This window comes from Pseudorasbora parva, chromosome 3 (genome assembly GCF_024679245.1).
Source record: "Pseudorasbora parva isolate DD20220531a chromosome 3, ASM2467924v1, whole genome shotgun sequence".
In the NCBI taxonomy this organism is placed as follows: Eukaryota; Metazoa; Chordata; class Actinopteri; order Cypriniformes; family Gobionidae; genus Pseudorasbora; species Pseudorasbora parva.
The window spans coordinates 11,665,795-11,688,406 of NC_090174.1; the positions used below are offsets into that span (position 1 = coordinate 11,665,795).

The window sequence follows — 22,612 nt, forward strand, 5'->3', positions numbered from 1 at the left end:
AAACACAACATAAATTTCCTAAATTATTGTGTAAACTATCAAATACAACCACATTTTTATTTTGTCTAGATTTTATATTAAAACCCTCCTTTCAGTCTTATACTTCTATAACATACAATGTTCCACTGTTTCTTCTTGCCTACAAAATTCACACTTTCCTGTATCATCTTTATTCATTTTATAAAGTGTACTATTTAGACTTGTGTGTCCAAATCTCATCCTTGTTGTCATCTCATCTCTCCTACTTTCCTTTGAATCCTGTAAAACTATCGACTTCTCTTCTCCTGATCCCATTGTTTTTGCCACCTTTCCTTCAACCTTTTCCTAATAATACTCTTGATTTTATTCTTACTAAATTTAACTGATAAACTAATGTTTTTGTTTTCAATGGCTTCCTTTGCTTCCTTGTCTGCCATTTCATTTCCCTGAACAATAATAGCTAAGAGCCGGATCCGAACTCCTTAAAAAAAAACAACAACAACACTATGAGACCCATCATATGATTTCTGTATAATGTTGGCTGTATTTCTATTAAAATATCTGGTCTACTGTATTGATAAACTTTTAACCTTATAAAAGGATAGTTTACGCAAAAATTTAAATGACAAAATTACCCCATGACTTACTCACCCTCAAGCCAGTCATGGTGTATTACTGTCTTCCTTCATACTAAATACAATCAAAGATATATTAAATAATGTGCTGGCTCTTCAAAGCTTTATAATGCGTTTGTTTATTTAATAAGGAAAAGGGCACATGAAAAGAAAACAATTACATAAATAACTAAATTAAAGATGTTAGAGGTGAAACGTTCACAAGTTCATAAAGAAAAATAAATCATGGCAGTTCCTGCTGTCCAGCCTGATGATCTGATTTTTCAGGGGTCAAAGTTGAATTACAGCTCTAACAAAGCTTGAATCATATCTGTAATAGACAACATTGAGAGTGAAGTCAAATCCAATTCATTGATGCTGCATATTTCACCACTCAACCCTCACCTGGATAGTTCATGCTCCTCTTTAGCATTCTGAAGGAATCTCCTGTAAGTGTATGAATTTCATCTCTGAGTCTCTGTCGGCCGTCCAGAGTAAGATGCCACAGACACGACTTCCTCTTGCCATCTCCAGATACCTGTTGTGGGGTCTTCTTAAAGCTGTTGCTGAAACACAGATTATGTCGGATTGTGTTTTTCCACCCATCTGGAGCGGTAATGAAGAAGGGGAAGTGCTCTCTAGGAAGACAGAAAAGAAAATGGGATTAGAAGCACTGCAAAAAGTAGCTAATTGGAGTGGTAATTGAGAAAGAATGGGGGAAAGTCACTTGAGGAGGCAAATGCAGCTATGGTTGGACCTACACTGTAAAAAATTGGTTGGTTTTTGTTGGTTTAACTTAAAAAGGTAAGTAACCTGGTTGCCTTAAAATTTTGAGTTTATTGAAATTAAAAATTTAAGTTGATACAATGAAGGAAATTTGTTTAATAAATAGAAACTCAAAATATTTTTGTATCTGAACCACATAAAAAAATTGATAAATCATGAAAATGGCACTGTTTGGCATGTTTCACTGCATCATCGGAAATAAAACACACACAATTACCCAAAATACTTACAAAATATTTTAATAATATTTTAATGAAGGTTGTCGAATCTCAAAGAATTGTCATTGTATTAACTCAATTTTAATTTCAGTGAACTCAAAATTAAGGCAACCAGGTGGTTTTATTAGAAAGACAGGTAAAAAGCAATTAAACAACTTGGTCATTTATAGATAGCACAGTTTTAGGTCATGTCAAATATCCATGATGAAATAATGAAATGGCCTGTAAACGTGACTGTGGGTTTTAGTGAGCAATAAGCTTGGGGAAACAAAGGTACAGCTTGGTGTCTGTGACCAGTGCGTGCCAGCTTGATGACTCCAGAAAATAAGTAGACTATTACAAACCCGATTCCAAAAACACTTGGGACAATGTGCAAATTGTGAATAAAAAAGGAATGCAATAATTTACAAATCTCACAAACTTATATTTTATTCATAATATGTAGATCAAATGGGACAACATTCCTATTCCTAAACTTGAGCAACGTGTATCCTCAGTCGTCAGACGTTTGCAGACTGTTAGAAAAAGAAGAGCAGATGCCACACATAAAAATGACCTTGTCCCAACTTTGAGATGTATTGATGCCATTAAATGTAAAATAAACGTATTTTTCCCTTAAAATTATAAAAATTCTCAGTTTAAACATTTGATAGGTCATCCATGTTGTATTCTGAATAAAATATACAAATTTGAAACATCAATGCATTCTGTTTTTATTCACAATTTATACAATGTGTCCCAACATTTTTGGAATTGAGTTTGTAAAAATAAAAAATATATATATTAATATTATTAAATTGTTATTGTTAGTATTAAAATAATATTATATTTTTACTGTCTTTAAATTAAATTGTTTTTTGTAATACATGTACAAAAGTATAAAAACACTAAGGCCCTGCCCACATGAACACAGGCATTTTCGAAACCACAGCTTTTTCAATGCGGTTTGGCCGTTCGTTTACACACAAACACAGTATTCGGGCACTGAAACCAAACTTTTTTGACAACTCCAGTAACGCTTTATTTTACGGTTGTTACATATGTTACATGTACTTACCATAGTAATAACAGTAAATTAGGCATTACTACATGCAACTAACCCTCAACCAAACCCTTGTTGTCAAGTGATTTTAGCAAGTACTTAAATATACAATTACACTGTAACAGGGTTAGCTCACCCAAAAATTAAATTTCTTTCATTAATGTCTCACCCCAATGTCCTCGGAATACAGTTTAAGATATTTTAGATTTAGTCCGACGCCTTTCTGTCCGTTTGTTGACTAACCCTCCGCCCACAAGTACACCCAAAATATGGGGCGTGGTCTTGTTGCTCTCCGACGTGGAGAAGAGCGTGCATTCAGCGCTTGCATCTCCACTGTTATGGTAAGAGGCGGGACCTTTCCGGGCAAAGTGCGCTAAGCTGTTGTCCAATCACAACACGGGAAGTGCTGGCCCAATCAGAACTCGTTAGGTGTTTCTGAAGCAGGGACTTCATAGAACAAGGAAATCATCAGGCCGTTTTTAGGACAGAAGAAACAGTGCTGTACAGATAAGTAAATTGTGTGAAAAATACTGTTTTTTTTACACGCGAAACATGAACTCATGTTATTTTGCACACTGTAAACATAATCAAAGCTTCGAAAACACGCGAAGAACGGGACCTTTAAGAATGACTTCAGTGCCGTTCTTTTCTCAGTTAAAAGCTTAACTCCAAGTCTTCCAGAGATGCGGTCAAAGCTGTTTTGAATGACCGCCGTTCACCAGTTTCTGTGTTTACTAGAAGCACGCAACGCAACTCGGCCGTCGTCATTATGGCCCCGCCCACCGACTCTATACACGATGTGATTGGCCCGGCAAGAGTTTGGCATTTACAGCTCAGAAGGGTATTGAGAGTTGCTAGACGACACTCGCGGGCAGATTAAATTTGCTGCCGCTAGGGTGTGTCTAGATTTCTAGGCTAGCAAACTGCTGAAATCACGTGACATTGGCGATATGAATCACAAATCAATCTGCTGATTCGCGACCGTTTGAATCTTTGAGGTTTGAAAACAAACGCAGAAGAGAAGACAATGCTGAATAAAGTCATATTTTTTTGTTATTTTTGGACCAAAATGTATTGTTGATGCTTCAAAAGAGTCTAACTAACCAACTGATGTCACATATGGACTACTTTGATGATGTTTTCATTACCTTCTGGATGTGGACAGCAAGTGGGTATACACTTGCATTCAAAGGACAGAAAGGCCTCGGACTAAATCTAAAATATCTTAAACTGTATTCCGAGGATGAACGGAGGTCTTACGGGTGTCGAACGGCGTTGGGGTAAGTCATTAATGAAAGAAATTTAATTTTTGGGTGAACTAACCCTTTAAATGTGTAACCAACTCCTGCCAGGATGAAGATTTTTTTTTTTAGAAACTCCGGCTGCAGTGTTGTCACGTGGATAGTGAAACCGGATATTTTGGCTTGTAACATCAGAACCGGAACTGGCAATAACCTTTTTAATCCAGGCTTCTGATTAGCCAACATGTCCATGCTTAGATTTTTATTGACAGCTGTCGGTTTGGCATGCAATTGAGAGCGTTTCATAGTGTGTTTTTGCATTTTCATGTGGACGCACTTTTTTTTCCCTTTTCATTTTAAATGAGAAAAAATAAATAAATAAATACATGTGTATGTGTGGACTAGGCCAAACTTAATGAACTTGGTTTTAAAGGTGCACTGTGTACATTATTTGCAAAATCTAGTGGTTAGATTGTGCAACCGCCCACCGCTCATCCCTCCCTTTCAAAGCACAGAGGCACATAGAGAAGCTACGGTGGCCGACACAGGACAAAGATGTTGTCTGTAGAAACATGAAGCCGGACACTGCACCTTTCATAAACATTACATAGTTACTGTAAAAATACAGAATAGAATTGCTTTTGGTCTCTTTTTTATATAATGTTTATTTAACCAGGAAAATTAACAGTTTATATATAATCAAATGTAAATGTTTGTCCCTATTTTGAAACATTTTAAATGTAACTTACTTCTGTGTTTTGTGATCCTTCAGAAAGCAAATGCAGATTTGCTGCACAAGAAAAAATTCTTATTCAGTTTGAGAACAGTTTTTGCTGCTCAACATTTGTGGAAATGGTGACACTTTCCTAGCCTAGAAATCTAGACACACCCTAGCGGCAGCAAATCTAATCTGCCGCGAGTGTCATCTAGCAACTCTCAATACCCTTCTGAGCTGTAAAAGCCAAACTCTTGCCGGGCAAATCACATCGTGTATAGAGTCGGTGGGCGGGGCCATAATGACGACGGCCGAGTTGCGTTTGCATACTACTAGTAAACACAGAAACTGGCGAACAGCGGTCTTTTGAATCAGCTTTGACCGCAACTCTGGAAGACTTGGAGTTAAGCTTTTCTCTGAGAAAAGAACGGCACTGAAGTCATTCTTAAGAAGGGAAGATGTGTTTGGAGTTTTGCCGACCGGATACGGCGGATGTTTAATCTATCAACAAGCTCTGCTTCACCTTCGTTGCTCTGGTTGGTGTAGCGCTATCCCATCGCGTGCAGAGGGAGTTTGAAAGACAACCGTTTATCCCGCCCCTCGGATTGAGCCCTGTCAATGGTGAGTTTCCAGACCAAACATCTTGATGTGGGTCTGGCTTGTCAGGCTAACTTTTTCCAGGATTCTTTGATGAATAGAAAGTTCAACGAACAGCATTTATTAAATACAAATCTTTTCTAACTTTATAAATGTCTTCACATTCACTTTTGATCAATTTAATGCATCCTTGATAAATAAGTTACTTTCCCTCTTTTTTTAAATCGTACCATGTTTGAATTGTATAATTACTCCGAAAATGTTAAGCGGCAAAAACCTTCAACAGTGACATTATTATTAATAATAATAATGTTAATAACAATGAGAAAATCAGCATATTAGAATGATTTCTGAAGGGTCATGCGACACCAAAGACTGGAGTAATGATGCTGAAAATGCAATCATGTGTTTGAAATAGACTTTTGTAATATGACGTGCTTCACGTCACAGAATGAGGTAGAATTTATATTTTACAATATTATGTAAAGGCTATGTCAGTTAGCATTGCATTATAAATATACTTTCATGTATCATCAGTCAAAACGTCTGTTACAGCGACAGCTGGATGCCTTTGTTCACATTAAGGATTTCATAAGATTCATTAGTCCTATAAGTCTCGTGTAGACTTTGTGGTATGGCGCCCTCTGGCTACGAGTATGAATGAAACAGGCATATTGCGTGTACTCAATGCTCTAAAAACATTTTTCTGGGACACTTCTTTTTTTAGAGAAGTGTGTAGTAGTCAGTGGATGCATTTTTCCTGACACAAAGTTAGAGTTAGAGCATAATTTAATATTTTATAATAAATCCTCCTTTCTAATGATTTATGGTATACTTTCAGGGTTGTTCGGACCTGGTGAAGTTATAGATCTGCTGGACGTTCAGGCTGCCGTTGCGGCTGCTGCTGAGGGCCATGGCGATGAGGATGCAGTAGTTAACAGGGGGCCGAGGCCATCCGCCATTCTTCAGGTTCATACTGTCCTGCAGTGCTCTCTGAAGCCTTCTGTTCTGCGTCAGACCCATTTTGCGAGCGGACGGTTTAGGCGTCCTCCCCTTCCGAGCACCCTTCACCTTACGACAAACAGGCACGTCTACAGAGGAAGCGTCATCTTCATCTGTGAACTGGAACAATTAAGGTGGAGATAGCAAATCATCTTATCACATAGACATAATCGCTCAGGTTTGTGTTCCAGTATATCAACAAGGCAAACAAAGTATGTAATGCTCTTTTACTCATACCTGATACTCGCTGGAGAGGGAGGTGTCGTGCATTGACTCATTTAGGCAGGTCTCATCAGGCAGTATCACTGGGCGCACACTTTTTTCCAGAACAGGTGTGGTGGTTCTTGGCATTGTTGACAACGGTGTCGGTTTTGGAGGTGTTGGGGCTTTGGGGTAATTACTAGGGTATTTTATGGGGCAGGCCAAACTGGGATTCACCATCAACCACAGATTGGGTTGTATTTCAGGCTCTTCAAAACACAGAAACAACTATGTTTGTAATGCACAGCGACAAGACTTGTGAAGAAACTTAAAAAAAAAAAAAAAAAAAAAAACACGGAGTTACCGCATAAGATTCCTATCAGATTATCTTTCATAATTCGGAACCAATCAGAAAGGACAATCAAATAAGGATTTTCAGATAATCAAACTGAACTAGACCTAGTGCTGCTTACTAAGCTCTATCTTTGAAACCAGGCTTTAGATGTAACTGTGACTTTAGATGTATTGTGTAGCCTGATGTCATCATACTCAATTCTAATCAGAAAATTAGTCTGATACTTCTCCATTGGGCTGCGATTATAGGGCGTGTTTAAAGCTACACTGTGTAACTTTTTTAGTTTATTCTTAGCTAAAAACACTTAGTTCTTTCAAAAATATATGTGCTCATTAAAGGACAACTCTGGTGAGAAATGACCCTAGGGGTAATTAACAGATGGTTACCGAGTAGATCGTTCTCTGGGATACGTTTTCATGAAAATCGAATGTTAAGTGTTTATATCTCTAAAAATACATTAGCTTATAACGCTAGTCTATGGGGCACAGGGTAGTGAAATTAAATCGCTAGTTAATACCACTTACAAGGCTCAAAATAGCCTCACACTAACACGGCAGCATAATTGTACATAGTTGTAAGTGTACAAAAAGTTTAATAAGAAGATACTTTATAAACATAGTGCCTTATGCGTTCACGGCCAGGCACCATTTTGGAAAACAGTCTCGACGAATCAATCCACGAGCACTGTTCTAAGTGAGCTGGTCGATAGGAATTAAGTTTGCAAAATGTAATAACATGGACATTTTTATTTTTAAATATTTATTTTCTCTGTTGCGTTGTGTGTGTTCTTCCGGAAACAACGGACCATATGAGATTCCAAGTCACAGTTCATCACTTAGCAGAGCTCTCGTCGCTCGACGAGTCCAAGATGGTGCCTGGCCGTGAACGCGTAATTTACTGTCTTCATAAAGTATCTTTTTATTAAACTGTTTGAACACTTACAAAGTTCTCAATGCTTCGGTTTGCATGTAGGGACTACATGCATTATGCTACTGTGTTAGTGTGAGGCTATTTTGAGCCTTGTTAGTGGTATTAACTAGCGATTTAATTTCACTACTGTGTGCCCCATAGACTAGTGTTTTAAGCTCATCTGTTTTTAGAGATAAAACTCTTTACATTTGATTTTCATGAAAACGCATCCCAGAGAACGATCTACTCTGTAACCATCTTTTAATTATACTGCGGCAAGCAGCGGGGCGAGGGACCGCGAGAGCGGGCCGGTGACGAGTGGTAATGAGTACCAACTGCGTGACACACCGGTCTCGTCTCGCGGCCATGTGACGGGAGCATAAAAGGAGGAGCGAAGGCAGCGGAAGACGAGAGAGGAACAGGCCTGGAATTTATGTTGTGTTTTGTTTACGTTTTATTATGTGTGTGTGGGCAGTAGGGCTGCACGTTTTCAAGTTTTTCATTAACCGTTAACCGATGCCCTTAGCGGTTAATACTCGGTTAACCATAGTGTGCGTCAGGGTTATTTTTAGTTTATTAATTTGACGACCGCCATCTCCGTAGTGAACGCGTCTATAGAGAGAAATGCACATCATGGATTACATAATCAGAGAGTAGCCTATTTCTTTTCGTTTTAAATTGTTAAAAGACATTTCAAGCTTTCTTAGGATATATTTCATGTCTGTGAGGCGTTCGCTGAGTTTCGTTAAATTAGGATGAGATGCGCTCCAGTTCACGAGCAATGCAAGTGGCCGCGAGGGCGCCTGCATGATTAGGGCATGTAGTAAAATATGCAGCCGAGAATGATTCACACAGCGTTTGACTCGCGCGGCTGAGCCTCTCCTGGCAGAGTTCAAGCATCTGTGGACTCGTTCCTTCAGCTCTGGCCATCTTGCTTTCAGTCCGCGATTAGCTTTCTTTGTTTTCTTCATTACAGTTAAAGTAACGTCTGCTTTTCTCTAGTCATTCACAAGTTTCTCACTTCAAACTTTCTTTCTTCTGCTCCGTTATGCACAGCGCGCGCGGCTCCCGCTCTGCTTCTGCCCTAATGCGACTTATGTTTTTTTCCTCTTCATGACGCATTTGACTGATGCGACTCATACTCCGGAGCGACTTACAGCCTGAAAAATGCGGTAAGCACTGCATTGCAATACTTACATTTTGCCCTGTCACTCTCAATTTTAAAGTGCTCCCACGCTTTCTTTGCCCGCTTAGAAAGCTGGTCATGACTTCTTCTTGTGGATATTACAAATGTCTGGGAGCGCTCTGGTGGTCTCTAAGGGTGCAAAAATATATTACAACTAAATTCAAAGCACGTCATTGAAGCCACTTAACCGAGCAAAATGTTTCACTCGGTTACACAATTTTTAACGGTTAATCGGTTAACCATGGACACCCCTAGTGGGCAGTCGTCCGTAAGGGGCTGCCCACGTTTTATTATGTGTGTGTATGTGCGGGCAGTCGTCCGTGAGGGGCTGCTCGCGGTTTTACTTTAGTTTTGTTTATTTATTTTATTAACTTCGTTACATACACCTAGGTTCATTTCTCACCGGAGTTGTCCTTTAATGTATATTTACTTCTTTCAAGTAATAAAGTATTCTCGTAAGTTTATAATATGCCATTGAAAATACATACGGGTGAGGGGTTCGAATGCCGGTCACCATGTTGGCCCTCCATCTTGAAAGTACATTAGCCAAAGAGGGACATACCCATAAATTCAAGCTTCACATTTCACGTACCTCCAGCTCTCCCTTGCACCTCTGTCACATCAACTGATCTCTACAGTCCCTGACAAAAGTCTTGTCGCTTGTGTACAAATTGACCTAAAGTGCCACTGAAATATATTTCTAATCAAGATTTTTTTTTACAAGAAATGGCTCATTTTAATCCCACCAGCTTTTGTGATAATGTTTCAGTGAAAAACTAAACTTTCAAAAAGTATTCTAATATTCACAGCTTGGTAAAGCCCATTGAGTCAATTTTTGCAAAGACATAAGTGTTGTCACCTTGTCATATGAGCTTCACCTGTGACTAATAATGGATCAATTAGGTCTCAAGTGTGTATAAAAAGAACCCCAGTACGCTAGACCTTCACATCAACTGCAACTAGACCTCTGCAAACATGCCTAAGATTCACCCTGAGACTAAAGTTTTGATTATCAAGAGGCTGAAGACCAGATCCACTGCTGATGTGGCAGACACCTTCAATGTGTCTCAGCATCAAGTACAGAGGATAAAAAAAAAAAGATTTGAAGAGACTGGAGACGTTTTTGACAAGCCCAGGTCAGGCAGACCCCACAAGACAACTGCTCGAGAGGACCGTTTGTTGGCTCGAAAATCCAAGGCCAGCCCATTTTCCACTGCAGCAGAGCTCCACGAGACCTGGTCACCTGAAGTCCCTGTGTCAACCAGAACAGTTTGTCAGATTCTGTCTCGAAATGACCCCCATGGTCGAATCAGTGCCCAGAAGCCAGCACTAAACAAAAGACAATTGAAAAACCGTGTGGCATTTGCCAAGGCCCACAGCCTGCTAAAAGGATGGACGCTGGAAAAGTGGCAGAAGGTGGATTTTTCAGATGAATCTTCTGTTGAATTACACCACAGTCGCAGCAAATATTGCAGGAGACCTACTGGTGCCCAAATGGATCCGAGATTCACCCAGAAAACAGTGAAGTTTGGTGGCGGAAAAATCATGGTCTGGGGTTACATCCAGTATGGGGGTGTGCGAGAGATCTCCAGGGTGGAAGGCAACATCAATAGTCTAAAATACCAAGAAATCTTAGCTACCTCTTATATTCCCAACCATAAAAGAGGCCAAATTCTGCAGCAGGACGGTGCTCCATCGCATACTTCCATCTCCACATCAAAGTTCCTCAAGGCGAAGAAGATCAAGATGCTCCAGGATTGGCCAGCCCAGTCACCAGACATGAACATCATTGAGCATATGTGGGGTAGGATGAAAGAGGACGCATGGAAGACGAAACCAAAGAATATTGATGAACTCTGGGAGGCATGCAAGACTGCTTTCTTAGCTATTCCTGATGACTTCATCAATAAATTGTATGAATCCTTGCCAAACCGCATGGATGCAGTCCTTCAAGCTCATGGAAGTCATACAAGATATTAAATTTGGATCTCACAGCACCACAACTTAATTTGCTGACATATTTTTGTATTTGCAGTAAATTTGTTCAATTTCTGTATAGGCGACAAAACTTTTGTCTTGCCAAAATTTGACCTTTCCGTCTTGATTAAATGATAAATATTTTTTCTATGAAAATTATTTATTTCAGTGCATTAAACATCATTTGGGAGGGTTTTAGCTTTTCATATGAGCTATTTCTAACACCAATTAAAGTCAGGTTAATATCAGGTATTTCTAGAAAATAGATAAGCGACAAGACTTTTGTCAGGGACTGTATATATATTATATAACGAAAACTATTATTCATTTTACATAGATGTCAACTGACAAATTAAATAACTGCAAATTATAACACAATAAAAAAAAGGCACATTTTGAATTTTTGCAGTACAATCGACTTGGATGTTTAAGTTATTTCAACTTAAATTATGTTAATCTGACTTTAAAAAAATGAGTTACATCTTGTATAACTTATAAAAAAAAGTTTAACATTTCTTAACTTATTTTGATGAGTTAAAACAATGTAAAAACATGTTGTCATAACTTATTGAACATATCATTTTTTACAGTGTCGTTTTCTAAAGTAACCTCATCACTTGACGGAAAACTCATGGACGACGTCGAACTGGAAGCCATGTTAATCTTGGACTAAATCGGCCACTGAGTTGAAACGAAATCGGAATTGAAAGGAACAGAAACTAATATTCACTGGATGGTCATATACCTTTTCACTGCTAGATGGGGAAAAATATCACACAGTGTAGCTTTAAACCGAACCAGAAAAGAAAATGCCTCTGCACTGAATTGGATAGACCTACAACCAATCAGAGCAGCGGAGTAAGTGTGGTATGTGGAGCGCATAGTAGTCAACAGAACTCGACAGCACGCACGCTGGAAGAAGTAAAAGATGATGAGTGTAAACCATAGACTGTTAAAAAATATGGATATAGTACCCGTGATGTCACCCATAGGATTCTGAAGCATAAAGTAGAGTTGAGCTGGCCATTGCCATCTTAGCAGCACATTACCCCCCAGATAATAATAATAATTAAAAAAAAAAAACGGGCAAAGAGGCGGGATGTGGCTGGAGTGATGACTAACAGACAGCAGACAAACAGCTATCCACCGGTCACTCAATGTGGCCACACCCTTAATTATGCAGAACTTTAAGGCTATAATGTAAACAATTGAGTTATACAAAATTCACCCCCCTCAGAGTTGTCTTGAAGGGCCGGTGTTGTAAAATCAGTTTGAGGATACACAGAGTAAATGCCAACACAATCATCATTTTTAAGTAAAATAGTAAAGGTTCATGCATTTATGAACAAGTTTTTTAATTTAGGAGTAGAATGAATTCAACCCAGTTGCTCTTTGGTGATGTGGATGATTACGTTACTGTTGATTGTCTGTCCATCATCGTTTAAAGCCCGCCCTGACAACCTGATTGGTTCGAACAGCTCTGGTTCAAGCATAGTTGCTCCACAACAGATCAGGTCCAGACCGAACATCTTGACCACAAATGTTGTGGACGGAGCTAAATTCAGCTGGGATTGAGGATATATATTGTGTACTAGCTGTCATCTACTAGTTGAAAATGTTGAAATAGCTTGATATTGGGCAGGAAAAGCACATGCCAACAAAGCATGCATTTTCCAGATAATATTTGAATAAATGTAGCATTTGGAAAACAAACTGAAATTAAATTTGAAATAAAAATAAACATGAAAATGTTAATTTAAACCAATAGGCCTAAATAAAAATCTTAAAATTAAAGCTGCCTTCCATAACTTTTTTTGTGTTGAAGATTTACAGAAATTATATAATGAGAATGTACAACATGAATCCATTTTCCAAACCGTGTTTTTGTCTTAACATGAATCATTATGGTACACTTATAATAAGAATTTATATTGGGACTATTTCAGGCCAGACTGGTAGGTACCGCTGCGGAGGAGCACAGTCCCTGCGTGATCTGCCAGAGACATAAACATAGAGAAGTGGCTCCGGCTGCAATGTTCTTCCGCAAGATGCATGCAGTTCTGTTTATTAACCACTAGAGTGCAAAAAGTTTCGGACTGCTAGCCTAGAAATCTAGATGCACCCTAGCGGCAGCAAATCTAATCTGCCCGCGAGTGTCGTCTAGCAACGCTCAATAGCCATCTGAGCTGTAAACGCCAAACTATTGACGGGCCAATCGCAACGTGTATAGAGTCACTGGGCGGGGCTTAACAATGACGCCATAGTTCCGCGTGTTTCATGAACACAGAAACTGGCAAACGGCGGTCATTCGAATCAGCTCTGACCACAACTCTGGAAGACTTGGAGTTAAGCTTTTCTCTGAGAAAAGAACGGCACTGAAGTCATTCTTAAAAAGGGAAGATGTGTTTGGAGTTTTGCTGACAGGATACGGTGAACGTTAATCTATCAACCTTCGTTGCTCTCGTTGGTTGTAGCGCTATCCTATCGCGTGCAGAGGGAGTTTGAAAGACGACCGTTTATCCCGCCCCTCGGATTGAGCCCTGTCTATGGTGAGTTTCTAGACTCTTGATGTGGGTCTGGCTTGTCAGGCTAACGGACTGCAGCTTTAAATTAAATAAACTTGAAATTGATAAACTTGAAATTTAGAAGTTAATAAAGACATACACTTGAAATTATATTTTAGATAGGCCTAAATAAACTTAAAATATTTATATTTTTTGATAACATTTACATTTAATCATTTAGCAGACGCTTTTATCCAAAGCGACTTACAAAAAAGGGGAGAGTAATAGAAGCAACGGAACAGACAAGGCCAACCACCTGTAAGAGCTGTAAGAAATCTCAATTAATTAGCACAATACACAACAATTGTTTTTTTCTTTTTCTTCTTTTTTTAAGACATCTACAACAAAAACTCACGTACGCAAAATGCCGAACACTGGATTTTGATAGCTATAGCTATCTGAAAATGAGATAAACCTGAATAAAAACCTGATAAACCTGAAAATAAGAAACTTTAAATAGTAGGCTAAATAAACTTAAACCTAAACATTTTCACTAAATAAATATGAAATGATATTTGAAACAAAACTTGAACATATATTTAGGCTATACACAATTTTGAAATTAAATTGTTTTGATAAACTTTTTAAATGTAGGTATAAACTTAACATAAAGTGTATAAATGTAAAGCTATAACGCTTTAAAAATGTAAATAAATAGATAAATAAATAGATAAATAAATAAATGGGGTGGGGTTGGCAAGTTTCGAAACCAAAAACTTGTCATAGACTGGGAAATCTAGTTTGTGTTTTGTTCCTATAAATTCTGTATGAAAGATCCATTAGTTATGATCGGTGATGATGATGTGACTGATAATGGAACACACCTCTGGCGCTGAGCGGGAGCGGGAGCTGGAAACTCCCCTGCGCTGCCGGTAAAGATCTTCTGGAGATTCGCGCGTAGTGCCACTGCGCCAGATACTGGTCAGTCCGCTTATCATCTGCCAAACCACGACACTTCAGTGACACGAAATAAACGGCCCTGTCTCACATGCTCGAATTACTCACTGAAATGATTTTACCGTGGTAAAACTGATCAGTTGTCGTCGTTAACTTTATTTCTTCGTTCATGTCCCAGTCGTGTAAGCCGCTGGTTAAATGGAGGTCGCTAAATCTGCTTTTGGATTGAAGCTGTAAATACATTATGCCAAGTATGTTAGAATAGGCAACAAACGTGTATTAATAAAGCCACGTATCTTTTTTTATTTGAAGAAATGTTGTCCTTGTAATTAAGACTTAAACTGTGGCGATATCGTTTGTCACAACAGGTGGGAATCATTAAGCTTATTAGGAATCAGGAGTGTGGTTCGTTTTTAGTGATCATTAGGGTTTACATGCCCCCCTAGATTTAGCCTTTTGAGGCAATATAAGTAGGCAATGACAAAGTCCTACAACATTTAGTGATTAATGAGCTGTATAAAAGTAAAGCCATAAAACGTGGCTACTTGCCCCAACCTGACATTTATGGAACATACACTCCTCTTGAGAAAACAGTTCAACCTTTAAGTTAAAGGCACAATATGTAATTAAAAAAATGGATTAAAATATCTAAAACCCACTTAAGTAGGGTTATATATTTTTGTTGACTTGTGTAGGCCTACTTACTTAGATTATCCCAAGAATGTTTAAATGCAGAGAAACAAACGATTTTAACCAGGACAAGGACGAAGTCCACATGCGTCACCTGTCAATGACATCATACCCACCCTCACATTTTTTTTTTTGTAGAACCATGGAAACACCAAAGAACCTTTATTATAGCCTATTATATGTTTTTTTAAGGGAACAACTGTTTGAAAACATTTATAGACAGAAAACATTAACATTATAACAATAACAGCATTTTCTCCATTATACAAAATTAATTGCATGCCATTTACACAAACCATCCAGCATTTATTAATATTATATTCTAATATTCATCTAGTTTGCTGCAGTGTTTAAAGTTAGTCCTGCAGCAGAAGGTCTGGACTCCATCGTAGCTTTCATTGGTCAAGGAGCGCCCAGAGGACATTTGACTGACGTGTAACGCAACCAATCACAGTTCGTTTTGTTCTGTGTCTTGTTTAGGGGTGTAAAAATGTAAAATGAAAGTCCCTGGAATAACAGACCGTACAGAATAATAGAACACTTATTCATTTAGGAACGTTGTTCATGTTTATTGCATCAATGGAGCCGTGAACTTCACATACTTTTGAAAGCAAGCGCTCACTCTCACAGTTGTAAACACGATGGGGTCGTTCTTCCAAGAGGGAGTTTAGAGTCACGGCATTTGTTTCCCGGCAGACCGTTAAAGAATGTGACGCACGCCACTCATGGACAGCCTGTAGAATTCAACCAATCAGTTGATGAATTCGAAACTCCTAAAGTGATTCCAGATAAGGAAAAACGTCTTATCTGGAAATGTGGCGTCTGAGGCTGAGACTTACTGCAGATTTTCAACACACTCAGAAGCATTTCATATGATTCTGCTCCCACAACACTCGGCCCTGCTCTGCTTTACATTACAGTAATGTTAATAATCTCATTCATGAACAAGATTTCTGCCCGAGTACCGTTCCAGTTCTTTACCACCGGCTGTGGCTCAGTATCTGCTTCATCAAGCCACGCTTTGAATAGATGACCTCTAGTGGCGAAAAACGACATAGCGTGCCTTTAAAATCTGCTTGTCAGTTACGGTAAAAAAAAACTGTGAAATGCTGTTTCATGCATACTGAGCTTTTTAAACTGTTAAAGACTTGGATTCCCATCCTAAACATAGACAACGTTTCAAAAACTAATGTTGGACGTTTGATGGAGTATTTCTGTGTCAAAAATACTCCTTCCGGTTTCTCACAAGTTTCGGAGAGTTTTTTTCGAGTATGGCTCGACTTGACGTTAATAAGAGCGGAAGGTCCTTGTATGGGCCGTACGGGCTCTTCTCCCAGTAGGGTGCGCGCGCGCGTGACTAGAGCGAGGGAGGAATTGCACGGCAATAAACGCTCTTTCAAGGTGCAGATCCAGTCGTCCGTGAACACTTATGTCGCGCGCCGCGCTCCACTTTATTCCTATGGTTGACGTCGAGCGACTTCAACGCTTCAGCACAGCATTCCGGGAAGGCAGCGCTGCATTTGAACTGATTTGAACGCAGAAATGATGGGAAGCTTCACAACATCGCTTCAGTTGCGTCTCAAAGTGGATTTCCACGCCACTGCTGTGACAGGACTTCACCACATCATACCAAAAAAGTGTGTTTTTGACGGAGCGGTCCCAGCGATAAAGGTTCGGTCCTGCTTTGGAAGCAGCCGGTGAGTAAAACTGCTTCAAATGTCTCTGCTATTGGCTATCATCACGTGAGTAAACATCAGTAAATGACACGATCGCGTGCTTCGTCATTCAAATGTGCTAATGGTTACACCATTGCTGTTCTCTGTTGTATAACGTTACACTAGTCTGACGTGCAAAACCGTTTTGCTTGCTACTGGTCAGGTCTAGTCGCATACAATAGTCTATAAACCGAATCATGTCCTCATAAACTGCGAGTAAAGACACAGAAATGTTGACAGGTCACTAAATACAGTACATACCACAGAGATGGACGTCCTGCTGTTGCTGCTTCTCCTGTTCAATTTATTTCTGCCTCAGATTTGATTCTGGATCATTATCTGTATTAGCTGAGATCGATAGCAAGGGTTTCTCCACGCTTGAGGACGTCACCGCTTTGGGCATTCGTCATTCTTTAGCTCCGCCCACACGATACGCCTCCAGGTGCTCGGTTTTTTCCGGAAAGACTCGGTACAGCCCATATTTCTTTTATAATTATAATAAAACTAAAGACTTTTCGGACATATGAAGGATGCAATACTACTCTATAGGTACTCAAGATTGACATGAGATTGACTGAAACTGAGTGTTTCACCCCCCCTTTAAGTCTAAAAACCAAACAAAAAAAACAAAAACTCTACAAACATAAAACCATGCATTTTAGGAACAATATTTATTTAAAATTCACTACACCATTCAGTTTAAAAATTAATCATAATTATATAGGCTTGCATTAATTATCTTTTACATCCAACACAATATAGACCGAAAGAAAGAAAGATCCATCTGAAAGGTATCTGAAATGCATTTGAATGATTTTTGAAGTTAAATAGATTTCATGTTATTGAAGTGCATCGCGTTGAGCTCAGCCTGAAAAGAATATGCTGACAATGAGGCCAGCCAGGAGGATCACCATAGCCAGAGACAGAAGGACGGTGATGACCACCATAGCTCCACTGCGCGCTGGAAGTCCACTGTCTATCTGCTTATAATCAAGGGCTGGGAAAAAGACAAGAGAAACAGACCTGAGTACAATAAACTACTTTATGTTAACTACTTTATCAGTCATTCTTTACTTTTTTTTTCACATGAGAAAAGATATATCACGATACAATTGGTACGTGTAGGCTATCATTTATTATGAAATTACTGGAACATTTTTTTAAGTGTAAGTCTTTTACCAGGGGTGGTAGTATTTTCAGTCAAGACCGAGCTGTTATTACTCCCAATTGTGTACATCATGCTGAAAGACAAAGGCATTTATAATGAGATTTGATTTACTGAGGGATGGTCACACACACACACACACACACACACACACACACACACACACACACACACACACACACACACACACACACACACACACCGTTTGTTTTTGTGAAATGTAGGGACATTCCATAAGCCGTATTTTCTTTACCCCAACATTCTGCATTTTTACTTTCGCAAAAAAACAAATTCTGTATGTTTTATAAACCTTTTGAAAAGTGGGGACATGGGTAATGTCCTCATATTTCACCCTCTCCTTGTAATACCTGTCATACCCATGTAATTATATACATTTGAGTCCTGATATTTCACACACACACACACACACACACACACACACACACACACGCACGCACGCACACACACACACACATACACACACACACACACACACACACACTACACTAGTGAGGAACTCTAATGGATAAAATGGTTTTCATACAACTGTAAAAAAAATATATATATTTTGTTAAGATAACATATTTTGAGTTTCTGTTGCTTAAACAAACCTCTTTGTATTAAGTCGAATTTTGAGTATTAATGAAATTAAGACAACCAGGTTACTTTAAGCTAAATCATAAATCATTTTTTAAAGTTTGAGGGGTTTTATAAAAATGTAGCTATTTGTTACTGGTTATTAATGTTAGTTACTAATGTTACAACAGTAAAAATTATTTGTTGCAGCACACAAACCTGTATATAAAGCCAATCTTGTACACACATTAACACATACACGCGCGCACACACACACACGTAGTGTTTCCATATTTTATGAGGACTTTCCATAGGGATAATGGTTTTCATACTGTACAAACCGTATTTTCTATCCCCCTACACTGCCCCTACCCCTAAACCTACCCATCACAGGAAACATTCTGCATTTTTACTTTCTCAAAAAAACTCCTTCTGTATGATTTAAAAGATGTTTTCCACATGGGGACCAAAAAATGTCCCCACAAAGACAAGGATTTCGGATATTGCCATCTTTGTGGGGACATTCTGTCCCCATAACGTAGGGATTACACACACAAACACATACCTGTAATTTGTTTCACTTTTTAGGTCTTGCAGAAGGTACCCCAGCTTACTGGCAGGACAATCTGGAACCTGGAAAGTCTTTATGTCTGCAAGACACATAAGTCATAACTCTTACTCTCTAGTCTAGACAATGTAATGCGAGCCAAATTCAGAATGAAAGCGATCCATACTGGTTACATTGCTGCCCACTTCTGTGTACAGTAGCTTAGCAGGCTGGTTTCCAAAATCAGTGCAGTTAGGCAGTGCCAGGAGAAAAGCATTGGAGAATCTGCTCGCCAGGACTCCGTCTGGGGTTTCAGTACTCAGCAATCTAATTGGGAAATCTAAAAATAATAATCAAAACATTTGAATATACATATATACACATACTAAATGTATTTATATGGGTTATCATTTTTACCTGCAAAGTTTAGGGGACACAACGCCACCAGGATGAAGAGCACAGCCAGCATATTGTCCTGTATTGAGTCCGGATGCGTTCATGAGTCGCAATGCTCTGGATAAAGCTGTGGGATGGCAAATAACAGAATAACAGTATATGCCTGAAACCAGACAAGCTGGACTGAACATATCGCTGAGCCAATCAGTGAGCTCAGAGAACAGGTCTGTCCAGGTGTGTATGAACTAACAGCCCTTCCCTTTCGATACACCTTAGGGAGGCCTTCAATCTGGAATGTATGTTTTAACCGACGCAGTAAATCCTTTTATTATTTGAGGGACAATGACTAAGGCAACTAATATCCACAACTCTCATGCTTTTCCAAACCCATATGGATTTTTTTCTTATGAGGAACACAAAATCATAAAAGTGTTTTATACAACTAATGCACTATATTCCACATAATTCTATAAAGTATGATAGCTTTGTGGAACAAATAGACAAAGTACATGGTTTCTTGTTAAATCAATATTGATTTTTTTAGAACATTTAATCTCTCTATTGCCATTCAGTTATAATATATCATCCATGAAAAGTAAAATGGACAATTATTTTTTTTAAATGAAATATTGCAGTAATCTTTTTTAATGATTTTAAATTCATTGTTATGAATTATTTGAATCTAAATACATTTTTAAAAAGATACCCATAACAAATGATGTTTTATTAACAAAGTTCAGTCGGAGCATGTTCAAATGATCTATCCAAACAACTCATCATCAGCAATTATCACATCTATCCTATCATAAAATAACAGGGATCTGGTAAAAAAAAATCACTACCGAGTCATGATGGTGGTGACACCTGACTGGTCTTCGGCTATGCAGCTCCATACACAACAAACTGCGATGGGCTGTGTATTCTGACACCTTTCTTTCAGAACCAGGCCAGCATTAACTTTTAAACAGTTTGAGCTATAGCTAGCTCGTCTGTTTGATCGGACCATACGGTCCAGCCTCCACTCCCCATGTGCATCATTGAGCCTCGGCCGCCCATGACCCTGTCGTTGGGTCACTCAATGAACTTTCACTGTTGTAAGTTGCACTCAAATCATCCTTGTTCACATTACTTAAAAAAGTAATAACATAACACATTACTTAATAAGTGTTTGTTCAGTCAACTTAACGTTGCTGAATGAAATGAAAAAACTGGGCATTTGGATCTGTAGTTCAGTGTTATTCACTTCACCTGTCATAAGACTTCAAAACACACAAACACTTTAATAGTGCAGGAAATAAATATATATATAAAAAATAAGGAGCAGCATAAACTTTGGGAGGAGGCTGTCACAACCGCACAGCCACCACCTTCGAACACAGACACTCACGCCACACCCACTCGTTCCCAATCACCTGAATATTGAACACCTGTGCACCATCACCAGCACCACACATAAGACACTCCTCATCCTCACAGTCTTCATCTGGTCTTGCACCGATCAACACCGCTACTACATGATCCTTATCTGAAGCCTACCTGCCCATCTTCATCCTCCTCCTCTTCCTGGTCTTCGTCATCCTTGTGGTCACCGTGTTCGTCTACTGTCATCATAAAGGAAAGTCTATCGTCATTGTGTATCCCTCTCCATGTCAAGACTCACCTTAAGTATTCCCTGTGTCCATTACCTCTGTTTAATAAACACTACACTTGCACTAACCATCTGTGTCCTCGTCTGTGTCTGACAGAGGCGAGGCAAAAAAGATAAACAAATCTAACTGATATTAAACACTAAACTAGAATTCTGATAATAAATTACAAAAGCTTCCCTCACTAACTACCAAAAACAAGAGAAAACTGAAAATATAGAAAAGGTCTCCACCTCCCTACCATGCCCTAACTACAATGATTAGGAAAAATCCTGGAACGCCCGGCTCAAGACCAGTGGTTCAGTATTCAGATCAGAATTTGACTATTGGATTGGATCAAATCTTGAAAATGGGTTGTTCAAGAAAAAAGGATTCTGAAATGGAAAGGGGGCTGAACAACCTGTCACTCACATGACATCCCAATAATAACAAACCAAAACCATACAATCGATTCCTGTCAAAATCTCTCTTTTTGCAAAACGCTGTACAATCTCACTCACTAGAACACATACAGGTCCTTCTCAAAAAATTTGAATATGTGATAAAAGTTCATTATTTTCCATAATGTAATGATAAAAATTAAACTTTCTTATATTTTAGATTCATTGCACACCAACTGAAATATTTCAGGTCTTTTATTGTTTTAATACTGATGATTTTGCCATACAGCTCATGAAAACCCAAAATTCCTATCTCAAAAAATTAGCATATCATGAAAAGGTTCTCTAAACGAGCTATTAACCTAATCATCTGATTCAACTAATTAACTCTAAACACCTGCAAAAGATTCCTGAGGCTTTAAAAAACTCCCAGCCTGGTTCATTACTCAAAACCGCAATCATGGGTAAGACTGCCGACCTGACCCTGTCCATCATTGACACCCTCAAGCGAGAGGGTAAGACACAGAAATAAATTTCTGAACGAATAGGCTGTTCCCAGAGTGCTGTATCAAGGCACCTCAGTGGGAAGTCTGTGGGAAGGAAAAAGTATGGCAAAAAACGCTGCACAACGAGAAGAGGTGACCGGACCCTGAGGAAGATTGTGGAGAAGGACCGATTCCAGACCTTGGGGGACCTGCGGAAGCAGTGGACTGAGTCTGGAGTAGAAACAACCAGAGCCACCGCGCACAGGCGTGTGCAGGAAATGGGCTACAGGTGGCGCATTCCCCAGGTCAAGACGCTTTTGGGCTACAGAGAAGCAGCACTGGACTGTTGCTCAGTGGTCCAAAGTACTTTTTTTGGATGAAAGCAAATTTTGCATGTCATTCGGAAATCAAGCTGCCAGAGTCTGGAGGAAGACTGGGGAGAAGGAAATGCCAAAATGCCTGAAGTCCAGTGTCAAGTACCCACAGTCAGTGATGGTCTAGGGTGCCATGTCAGCTGCTGGTGTTGGTCCACTGTGTTTTATCAAGGGCAGGGTCAATGCTGCTAGCTATCAGGAGATTTTGGAACACTTCTTGCTTCCATCTGCTGAAAAGCTTTATGGAGATGACGATTTCGTATTTCAGCATGACCTGGCACCTTCTCACAGTGCCAAAACCACTGGTAAATGGTTTACTGACCATGGTATTACTGTGCTCAATTGGCCCGCCAAC

General features: G+C 39.1%; 2 protein-coding genes across 2 annotated transcripts; both read right to left on the bottom strand.

Annotated features, from left to right (window-relative positions):
- Positions 1-730: 730 nt before the first annotated feature.
- foxr1 (forkhead box R1) lies at positions 731-14,643 on the bottom strand. Its single transcript, XM_067437816.1, has 6 exons — positions 14,406-14,643; positions 14,211-14,324; positions 6,432-6,664; positions 6,046-6,314; positions 999-1,231; positions 731-924 (listed from the first exon to the last, which is right to left on the bottom strand). Exons 1-6 carry the CDS (start codon positions 14,524-14,526, stop codon positions 896-898), a joined length of 999 nt encoding a protein of 332 aa, XP_067293917.1. The 5' UTR covers positions 14,527-14,643; the 3' UTR covers positions 731-895.
- A 2,776-nt stretch (positions 14,644-17,419) lies between these two features.
- upk2 (uroplakin 2) lies at positions 17,420-19,504 on the bottom strand. The gene is made up of 5 exons (XM_067437817.1): positions 19,394-19,504; positions 19,164-19,316; positions 18,995-19,079; positions 17,868-17,929; positions 17,420-17,685 (listed from the first exon to the last, which is right to left on the bottom strand). The coding sequence occupies exons 1-5, from the start codon at positions 19,443-19,445 to the stop codon at positions 17,552-17,554; spliced, it is 486 nt and encodes a 161-aa protein (XP_067293918.1). The 5' UTR covers positions 19,446-19,504; the 3' UTR covers positions 17,420-17,551.
- Positions 19,505-22,612: the final 3,108 nt, after the last annotated feature.

Excerpts from the sequence above, each read along its gene's own strand:
- foxr1 (XM_067437816.1), bottom strand. The coding sequence starts at position 14,526 with ATGTATTTACAGCTTCAATCCAAAAGCAGATTTAGCGACCTCCATTTA. Across the intron at positions 1,232-6,045 it reads CAGATCTATAACTTCACCAG|AGAGCACTTCCCCTTCTTCA; the intron begins GTCCGAACAACC and ends CTGTCTTCCTAG. Across the intron at positions 925-998 it reads GAGGAGCATGAACTATCCAG|ATATGATTCAAGCTTTGTTA; the intron begins GTGAGGGTTGAG and ends TGTCTATTACAG.
- upk2 (XM_067437817.1), bottom strand. The coding sequence starts at position 19,445 with ATGCTGGCTGTGCTCTTCATCCTGGTGGCGTTGTGTCCCCTAAACTTT. Across the intron at positions 19,317-19,393 it reads GTGTCCCCTAAACTTTGCAG|ATTTCCCAATTAGATTGCTG; the intron begins GTAAAAATGATA and ends TATTATTTTTAG. Across the intron at positions 19,080-19,163 it reads AGTGGGCAGCAATGTAACCA|ACATAAAGACTTTCCAGGTT; the intron begins GTATGGATCGCT and ends TGTGTCTTGCAG.